The 10592-nt window shown below is 32.6% G+C and overlaps 1 protein-coding gene and 1 long non-coding RNA gene across 6 annotated transcripts; both read right to left on the bottom strand.

Annotated features, from left to right (window-relative positions):
- Nucleotides 1-209: 209 nt before the first annotated feature.
- On the bottom strand, nt 210-1307 carry LOC106795216 (uncharacterized). The gene is made up of 2 exons (XR_001383629.2): nt 1132-1307; nt 210-1049 (listed from the first exon to the last, which is right to left on the bottom strand). It is a non-coding gene; the product is annotated as an uncharacterized lncRNA (long non-coding RNA).
- Nucleotides 1308-3754: 2447 nt separating this feature from the next.
- Nucleotides 3755-8677, bottom strand: LOC100801272 (probable galacturonosyltransferase-like 7). Of its 5 annotated transcripts, none has more exons than XM_041010380.1 (2): nt 7181-8677; nt 3755-4382 (listed from the first exon to the last, which is right to left on the bottom strand). In XM_041010380.1, exon 1 carries the CDS (start codon nt 8280-8282, stop codon nt 7209-7211), a length of 1074 nt encoding a protein of 357 aa, XP_040866314.1. In that variant the 5' UTR covers nt 8283-8677; the 3' UTR covers nt 3755-4382; nt 7181-7208. The 5 variants fall into 5 exon arrangements, with proteins under 5 accessions (XP_040866314.1, XP_040866316.1, XP_006574539.1 ...); XM_041010382.1 differs by lacking the exon at nt 3755-4382 and adding an exon at nt 5612-6356; XM_006574476.4 differs by lacking the exon at nt 3755-4382 and adding an exon at nt 5612-5902.
- Between the last annotated feature and the right edge of the window lie 1915 nt (nt 8678-10592).

Raw genomic sequence — 10592 nt, 5'->3', positions numbered from 1 at the left:
GTCCTTGTTTATTTAGAGACACCACAAAAAAGATTAGTAAAATTTAAAAATAGCATATTTGATTTCTGTTTTTTGTTTCCACCCATTGGTAAGCTCCTTCACTTCATCTTCTATTGATTTCTGAACTATATACTTCCATCCTATCTCTGTTACATCAATAGATAGCAAACAAGACCCCATGACCCCAAATTTGTGTGTGACACATAATAAACAAGGAACAAGAAATCTTTTTGTTTTTTTGTTTTTGGGGAGGGGCACAGGGATCCACCCCTTAGATAGTGTTTAGAAGAATCCAACTTCATCAAGCTTGTAACCAAAGTCATAACCTCATATGTGCTAAGCGCCAACACAACAAAATTAAAGATATGGAAATTAAATCAACAACATTGAATAGTTGGAGTTAAAACTTTGCAGCAAACGGGTGAGGAAAGGTCTGCATTTACATCAGAAAGGACCCTCCTCCATTAACTGCTAACTTCAGCCTTTTGGCCCAACCATGGACAAAAGCATTCATGTTTTGTCATAAAAACCTATCAAAAGTAAAGGTCTGCACGCACCTGCAGAAATTCAAACACTCTCAACAGCGTTTTCAATGGAGGGAGTCCTTTCTTGGGCACCCCAAACCCTAGTCCATTTTAGTTTACACAAGTGTTTTTCAACACAAACAGGTATGTTCCACGTGAACAAGGGGTTGTGATATTGAGGTGTTTCAGTGTTTGTCTAGAGAGGGAGGTTTGAACCATGTAAAATGTAAATACAATGCATGTGGGTCTTCCTATCATGCAAGAAATAAGAAGAATTAACCTCGGTGGACCACCGAATTTTTATGGTCCCCTGCTCTGCCACCCTAAATTAACTCACACCATGGTTTCTAGCTGCAAATGGATCCAAAGAACGCTTCTAAATTTCTTGGATACTTTCGTACTTTCTCCTTTGCTGCTCTTTTGTTCCTTTCCTTCGTGTTATGATGACCGCTTGAGACTCTGAAACCACATCTGCGACTGATTCTAGGATCTTAACCATTGTGTGTGGTTCCAGAATATAAGCATCTATACAATATCCAACCATAAGCAACACATCTAGACTAAACAAGAAAAACAGAGAAGAAAAATAATTGTTAGAGGAACCTACCTCCAATAAGTGTTATCAACCCTCTTTACTCTTCAAAGTTTTAGTTTTTCAGATCCTCACTTGTTCAAACTTATTGTGTGTATTATCTTAAAAAAGGAATAGGGAAGACAATGTTTAGCATATGTTATTTAATTATTTAGTAAAAAGTGTACGTATTAAATTATTAATTAAAGACATTAAGGTATTTCACATAAAACTTATATGGCTAGACAACGTACAAGTTTTTTTTTTAATTATTAAACCTTTAAATGGTTTAAGAAACCACATTGAGCTGGCCAAAGTAAACATGGCCTTCAACGTCAATTATGTACCGTACGATTTTAATATTATTAAAACTAGTAGCCACATGGAGGCACTAAAAAGCAACAAGTAATTCCAAAAAATGGCCCGCGTCATGTAGCATCAAAACGACCGAAATGGAACAAAATAAAATCTCTTTTGATTTGTCTTCAACCTTTCATTTTGATCCGGTTGTGACCCACAAACCCGAATGGAAACCGGATGGTTTTCAATCATTTACAAAATCAAAATTATCATTTTAAATCACAGATAAAAAAAAATTGATTCCAATATGATTTTCAAGCTTAATATGAATTAAAACGTTCAAAAATAAAGTGTTAATATCTCAAAAAAAAATAACAATGTGAGTGCCAAAACAGAAGCAAGGTAAAGACAAATCAAGTTCTGATACTAAATGTAAAGTTTATACATAGATTAGTTTGAACCAAAAGCAACAAATTCATATCAAACAATAGAAATAGAGAAGAAAAATAATTTTCAGAGATACCTATCTCGAGGCATTGCTATCAATCTTCCTCAGCTTTGATAATTTTAGTTTTCCCGCTCAAATTTTTTGATGGTGTGTTTTATTGAAGAGGTTATAGAATTTTGTCCATCACAAAGTTCAACAAAACATGAATGAATTTGGACAAAAAAAATCATATACAAAAACTCACTTCCCACAAAATCACAACAAAAAGAATAATATAAAAAATAGGAACTAAAAAACTAAAAATTCCAACAATATACGGTATATATGGACATGTATAAATACTTCATTGACATTTACACGTCAGATTTCTCTCTATCTCTTATATTTGCTTTGTGATATCATGCATGTTACTTGTCAATTATCATAGTCTTGGTGTACATGGATCATGAAAAATTATGCATAAACACTTATAAGTTATTATAGACACTCAAAAAGAGATAAGGAGAGAAGAAAGAAAAATGTAAAAAAATATGAAATAAATAAATAAATGTCAAATATATATATATAAATTATAGCATAGTTATATATCGTTACTCATTGATCATTATTTGTATCCAACTTCTTTCCCATGAGAGTTCAAAATAAGTAATTCTTTTATGATCACAAACTTAAATTCAATTTCTTTACCCAAAGATTAAACAATCGAGATCATAGTTAATGTTAGGGAAAATAGTGTTTAACTCCTTTAAACTTTATTTTCTTATAAATAAATATTTTAAACTTTAATTTTATTTAAATTTATCCTTAATTAAACTTTATCTTATTTCTAAATAGACACCATAAATTTTAATTTTATTCTAATTGATCCTTAAACTTTATCATTTTTATAAATAGACACCTTGAACCTTAATTTTATTCTAATTTATCCTTTTTAAAGATAGTTCTTTCTATCAAATTATAGTTATATTATTCAATTTCTCTACATAAATTATAGTAACTATCTTGAACGACAATTTTTTTAAGAATTATTCTTCAACGAGAACATTTTTAGAAATTTTTAACCTCTTATATCTTTCAATCTATCTTATTTATTTTCAAATTAATTTTTAAATGGCCAAAATTTTAAAATAAATTTGTATCACAATATAAATAATTTATCACAAATCTAGAATATAATTTGTATATTCAAAAGTATTTATTTGTTATAAAATTTAATTATAATATAATTTATATATTCAAAACTATTTATTTATTTTAAAATTTAGTTATATAAAATAAATATTTATATTGTGTATTTTACAAACTAAAATACTATTTTATCTTAAATGTCAATCATTCATGAATTTTTTTTCTTTCGTTACAATTAGTTTTCCTTATTATATTACTCCTTATATTTATTTATTATTTTGTTTCCTTTTAAAATTTGTATACACCCTAGGGGCTGTGAATTTTTTAATATTGAACTGGGATGGAAAGTAATACATAAAATAGAGATTAATTAAAAAAAATCCCTTTTCACTTATCTGGTAATGCATAGAAACCAGGAGAGTGGGATTTTTTTTCTTCATGTGGGACCATAAAGAAAAAACTATCTTATACATATTCTTTTCTTTTTCACACTCACTTTTTCCATCCATGTAAATAAAGCACGGACAAATTTTTATATTTCTTTTTTTCTCTCTTCTTTATCCATCCAATAAACATTTTTTTTTCCATTCAAACATAGCATAACAAAAGTCATCCCCCAACAACTCAGTCCTGATGTCATGAGCGTAACCAAAAAATAAAAACAAGAAATTTATTTAAATAAAAAAAAGTTGCTCATTTTTACAAACTCCCTTTCTGTGGTTTTAATTATCGTACCTGTAGTTAAGTGTTTTACTATTTTAAACATTCCATAAAGAAATTGGTTAAAGCATCCTCGTCAAGATGAAGATAATGGTTTAGACTTTAGAGAATTGCTAGGAGGATTGTTGAATTGCCTTCCTTGTAACCTCATTTAGAGGGACAGAATTGGTAGACTTCATATGCATTACAGATGATCAATAACGAGTTTTTTTTTTTTCTCCATATATATAATTGCGTATGAAGTTATGGATTACCCGTAAGGCTATAAGAAATTTAGATTACAAAATAGGATCTTCTGTAAGCGTGCTCGCAAAAAAACAAGGTTCCATCACCGACAGCTTACCTAATTAGTATTTGTTAATTTTATTCTGAGCAAGTAATGATTGATGGAACCTTCTTCGGCACCAACTTGAGCGTTGAGACAAGGACCTACTTGAAATAGGCCTAGGTAAAATATATCCTTCTTCCAAGGGCCCAAATAACGTTTTTAATTTTGTATCGTTGTTAATTTGCCATTTAGATACCATCCTATGATATGACTTCTGAACAAAGGAAAACCAAAACCAAGAACAAATATACCACGAGGAGATGAGACCGGCTGATTCAAATTGGCTATGGGCAAGTTTTGCACACAATGAGCTAGTTTTATTTGTCTTCAACTGGTTTGCAATATAAATCTTCATGAAAAGATCTGCGTATTAGTATTGAAAACTGAATCAAGTTCCAATTCCATCCACATGAATTAACTACTTTTACCCACTCGCTGACAACCAGTTTTTTAAAGAGTAATTTAGTACGCTTCATTCAGATGAAGACATTGCAAGTGCTAAGAGACAAAAACATAAAATAATAAAATCTAGAAATCGAATAATTCAACTAGAATTCCGACTTAGCTAAATAATCAATTTCAAGGCAATGAAGTCCAGGCTATGCCGTTAGCTGCCCCTGCCCTGTCTTTCGCTTCGCCTCATCTCTGTCCCAGCCTTCCGTCTCCGTCTCCATATTTCTAACTCCCCTCAAAACAAATACTATTAAATCAAATTTATTAAAAATTTAATTCCGGTCCCTATAGTGTCATCATTTATACATTTTAGTCCTTATAATTTTAAAATGATCTTTTTAGTTCCTATAATTTACATTTTAATTATTTTAATTTCTGTAGTTTAAAAATAATTTTTTTAGTCCTTATAATTTATTTTTAAATTCTCTTAGTCTCTATAGTTTAAAAATGATCTTTTTAATCCTTATATTTTGTATTTTAATTTTCTTTACCATCAAAATATAAATAATATTATCAATTAGAATTAACTACACAAACATTAACAAATAATTGATAACTAATTTATTACAAAATAATTTATAATAAAAAAATATTAGATAATTTATAACTAATTTGTAGTTAATTATTTATATATATATATTTTTAATAAAGACTGAAAAGGAATTCAAATATAAATTATAAAGACTAAAAAAATCACTTCCAAATTATGAAAACTAAAGAGAATTAAAATATGAACTATAAGAATTAAAAATATCACTATTAAACTATAAAAATTAAAAGAAAATTCAAATATAAATTATAAGAACTAAAAAAATTACTTTCAAAACTACTAAAAGATACGAATGGTAAAAAAACAAAAAAAAAGTAATTTAACCTTTATTAAAAAAACAAAAAGTTACACAATTTTTTATTATAATAATCGTGGCAATAAATATGTCAATATCAAAATATTGAACTTTCAGCATTTGCCCATACAATGTATCATAGGCCCGCCCAAGCATTCGTTGCTACGTCTTAATCGTAGTATATTATCTTAAACCCGACAATAGAACTTTTTTTCCATAGTTTAATTCATAATCCAAGTATATATAGCCCCAGCTAGAGTAGCAATGCTAAAAGCCAACGTCGTTGCTCACATATGCATAATTTGGATAGATTATTCACAACCTAATCTAAATCATATACAATTTGTGACAAAAAAAAAAAAAAAGAAACAATTAAAGGATAGCCTCCATTCTAACCGATCACATGTACTATTCACAATGGCTTCTTCTATTCTGTTCTCGAATACCTATTTGAAGAAATAAATTAAATTTAAAAAAGCACATAACGAACACATGGAGGGCCGAACTACATAGAAGAGTCCAAGTAACTGACTACGTGTGAGAGTGAGAGAAATCGGTCCCCGCACCCTCTCATCAAGCAGACACCTACAAGCAACGGTGACATCAGGATCTGTCAACCCACATAACATAACCATTGAACTTGATTTGTTCAACCTCCTACCTAAGCTCTCATAATAATTAACTCTTTAAATGTGTTTATCTTTCAAATAAAACAACATTAACCCAGAGTATCGACACTTGAGTTTATTTGTGGGGGGAAATCGATGAGAAATCAAGAATTGGCAAATATGCAGTGCGGCGAAAAGGACAAAATGAGAGAGGGCGAGAGCGACCGTATGTATGGGTACGATAGCTCACAAGTGTTCCGCCGCTGCCACCGAAGCACTGCTTAGCCTAAAGAGATTCCGCGAGAGCCAACGCAATCCACATACTCATTGGATTGTTTTTCATGCCTCATTTGGCTATCTTAAACTTCTTAAGCTAGCTAGCTTCGCTGTTCATTTTGGCTTCTCTCTCTATTATCTGTAAACGTGTACAACTAAAGTAGCTGCCCATCAATATACGTGTCTTCCTCCTCCTCCTTGTTACATTATTAACTAAAAATAACATCTAGAACCAGAATGCATAACACAACAGTTCAGCTTCTCATTCTCATCTTTGCTTACATTAGCAAGCAGCGCCAAGTTGCGGTACCAATTTCCCAATACAAACACATACTGTGTGATTTATTTGAACAATAGTATTTAGAAGTACAAACACAAAATTTTTGCACATGTGCTACCGCAACCCACCTACCTCACTCACCTAGGTACTAAATTCGTAGTTCGGTTTGTACCGCTTGGCTGGTGAACACAATCAAATTCATTCATGAAATAAGACCAAATTCCCAATAATAATCCAGATAGATACCACACCAGCCATTAACACAAAAAAAAATAAAAAAAAATCAAAATTAATACTATTAAGAAGTGACTACATTTGCAGGGTTCATTTAAATTAACGCATTTCTTAATAAAGCACAATTATTATATCCTAATGTCCATATACTTTACACCATACAGAAAGTTAAGCATAAGCTTAGTTCATACTTGAAATACGTACAAGAAGAAAATAGAAGATCCACCCATTCCTTTATTTTATTATCTTATTTATTTCCAGAGCACGAAGCACAAAATAGAAGATACTGTAGAATACAAATGGCCTGGGTAACGAAGACTAATAAAAATGGGTGAAGTAAAATATCTGATCTGTCTGTTGATAGTAAAGAGAAGAGAAGAGGGAAGAAAATAATAAGAAAAAATAAAAATTGGGCGGAATGAGAATTAAATTAAATGAACAGAAGTGACAGAGAAGGGAATTTACCGGCGAGCAGGGAGAAGGCAAAGGCTAATCAGTGAGCGTGTCCGTACAAATCATAAGGAGCCCAAAGTGCATCAAGAGGACAGGGGTGCTTGGAGTCCAATCTTGTCCAGGGCTTGCCACTACCGGACCAATGCAACAGGCTCACAGGCCCAGCGTGCAGGTCCCGGCAACTCCCCTTCACGTTATCGCCACCCAACCCATGCTGGTTCCACCTGTGCTCAATTGGCGCCACGCGTCCCGCGAACACCAACAGAAACGGCGGCAAAGAACCCAGCTCGTAGATCCGATCGTTCTTCTGAATCTCCATCCACCTCTCTATCCTCTTGCTGTACCCGATTTTCCGCCACCGCACCAGATCTATGACCATCACGCCCGTGTTGAAATAGCACGGCCTCCGCCCCGCGAACGCGCTGGCGAAGCGCATGTCCGACCAGAACCCTGCGGTGAAGTACTTGGTGAAGTTGGCGTGGCAGTACTCGGGGGCGCCAATGGTTCTAGAACCTAGACTGGTGCTCCAGAGCTTGGCAATGTCGTCGACGAGAACCAGATCGGAGTCGAGGTATATAACCCTCTCGACGCAGGGTTCGAGGAGGTCAGCGAGGTAATTTCTGGCGTAGTTGAGGGGTTGTTCGAGGGCTTGTCTGACGGAGGTGGAGATCAGGTTGCGGACGATCTCTGGATCGAAGTAATAGACCTTGAAGTTCAATTGCGGGAAGGTGGATTTGACGAGGGATTCGAGGTTGGTTTCGGAGACGAGGAAGTGGAAGAAGATGTTCTCCGGGCACTGGGAGTGTTGGAGGATGGAGTGGACGGCGGCGATGGAGCCGCGGAGGTACTCCACGTCGAGGGTGATGGCCACGTGGACGAGGGAGGGGTCGCAGACGGAGGTGGGAACGGAGGAGGCGCATTTACCGTCGGCGGCATTGCGGAATGGAGCGGCGGGGCGGAAGGAGAGGCGCGGCGGAGGGAGGCGGAGGAGGCCGTCGAGATGGTGGGAGGAGCGGATGGCTTCGGCGGGGTGGAAGGATTGGAGGGAGGGGGAGAGGAGAATGACGAGCATTGCGGCGGAGAAGAAGCCCGAGAATCTCATCAGCCACAGCATTTTGACGCGGCGGAAACCAAAGCAGAGCCTGGCCTTCTTCTTCTTGCTTTTCCTGTTGCCGTAGAAATTGAAATCGATGGAAGAGAGAGAGGCAAGGGTTGCCTTTATGTCAGCCAGAGTGAGAATGAGAATGGGAATCGGTGCCTTTCTCAATTGGAGAGAGGACGATGGTGCCGTGGGGACGAAGCGAGAGAGGAGAGAGAAGATGACGGAGAGGAATCCATGCTAAGGTGCGCACCGCCTCCTCTTCTCTTCTTCCTCTCCTCTTTAACCACACACTCTCACTCACTCAGAGGGCCTTTTTTCTTTCCAGCTTAGCTTAGCATAGCATAGCAATTTCCACCATAGAAATGTTTCACGGCCCCAGAACACAATTATAACTTTTAAGAGGCCACATTTTATATTAGCTTTAATAATTTATTAATTTGCTACCTAATTTAATTAATTAAAGATAAAAATCAAAATACCTTTCTTCTCTCATTATTTATGGAATGGAAATGGAAAAGCCTTGCGTTGTTGTCCAAGGACCAGCTGTCCCAACTCACTATACTCTCTCGCCACGCTTTACAATTATACTACTATCACTGTAACTGTGTCAGTCACCAACAATATTTATTCTTTATTTACATTAAGGTTGCGTTTCATTAGAAATGCACATTACATTACAGAGTAAAATCATATAAAATTTATTAAAAAAATATTAATTATCTTAATATAATTTTTATTATTATTAATTTTATAAGGATTCAAAATATATAACATGATATACTTGTTGCGGCTAATAGATAATAGATAAAGTTCGAATAATAAAAAATAAGTTGAGATATGTGTATCTTTTAAATACTTGGTGTGTAGAATAAAAAATTGTGTTATAATTTTCTGACTAATAAGAAGTCAAGTTTTTTTTTTTTTTTTTTGCAGTCCTCAATTGATCAATTGATGAATTTAGGTTGTCCCATAATTTTTTTAAATTAAATTTGAAATAAAAATATTCATCTTGTTTAATACCATAAATTTTAGCTAATAAAAATATATCATATTATTCTTCAAAATATAAACACATCTTTTAATAATTCTTTTTACCTTTTGAAATACAAAAAAAAATGATGAATTCTTTTTAATAGTATAAAAAAATTTAGTGTTAATTAAGTTTTTAATCCTCAAAAATATGAGATTTTTAATTTTTGATTTCTAAACTATTTTTTGGAAAAATTGGTCCCTTAAGAATTTGTGATTATAAAAAATAGTCTCCATCAGTGATGTCTTTTTATTAAGTGATGAAGTGTTATGAAAATAAAATAAAAATATAATAAAAATCAATTAAATAAACAAAAATATTTAAATAAAATAATATTAAAAATATATAACATGTTTTAAATAATTAAATATTAAAAAAATTAAGAACATATAAAATAAAATCATAAAAATATACTAATAATAAATCAAGTTAATACTATTTATTATGCATTTAAATAATTTTTAAAAAATTATAAAAAACCATAAAAAATTATAAATTTAAAAAATAAATAACTTAAACATTTATAAAAAACAAAAAAGTGGTTTACAACTTCAAAGTTACCAAAAAATAAAATAAAAAATTCTTACAACTTCAAAATCATAAAAAAAAAATAACTAAATTATAAATAATTTTACGACTTTAATTAACAAAAATAAAAAATCATAACATTTATTATGACTCAATCCCTTTGAATAATTTTTTAAAATATATTTTCGGTCGGAAAATAATAAAAATATTTACCCCTTTTAGGAAAAAAGCCGCTAGAAATAAATCTAGTAATGAACCTATGTAAGGATGTCTCGGAAAAATCGAGTCATTCAATCTAATCCAAATAGTACTTTATCTTATTACATGTTATTTTAAGGTTAATATTTGGGATAGAATTTTTCTTAATTTACAACATTCATTTGAAACACTTTATTTTTTTACAGTTATTACTATATTTTACGTTTTTTTTTTGTATTGATATTTTACCTTTATTCTTATAGTACAAATAACTCAAATGAATTGGACTAACTTGAATTGAGAGCTTTACACAGAGGACAAACTGATATTCTCCCACCGAGAAACTTGAGAAAAACATGTTCTTGGCTATAAGAATTTAAGAATTAGTATTGTACCCTCCATATGGACCCCTTTTTCATATGACAACGACCCCATCAAGGTAACAAGGATGAATGCTTTCACTTTATCTCAAAGTTAGGTCAACCTCATGGTGTAAATGCTTAGGATGCACCTTGAGTATCTTATGGTAACAGTTACATCAATTGTAAAAAATTGTTCCTGAATAT

This window comes from Glycine max, chromosome 2 (genome assembly GCF_000004515.6).
Source record: "Glycine max cultivar Williams 82 chromosome 2, Glycine_max_v4.0, whole genome shotgun sequence".
NCBI lineage: Eukaryota > Viridiplantae > Streptophyta > Magnoliopsida > Fabales > Fabaceae > Glycine > Glycine max.
Note: the sequence above shows the minus strand (reverse complement) of the source record. Positions and strands in the feature narration are given on the sequence as shown.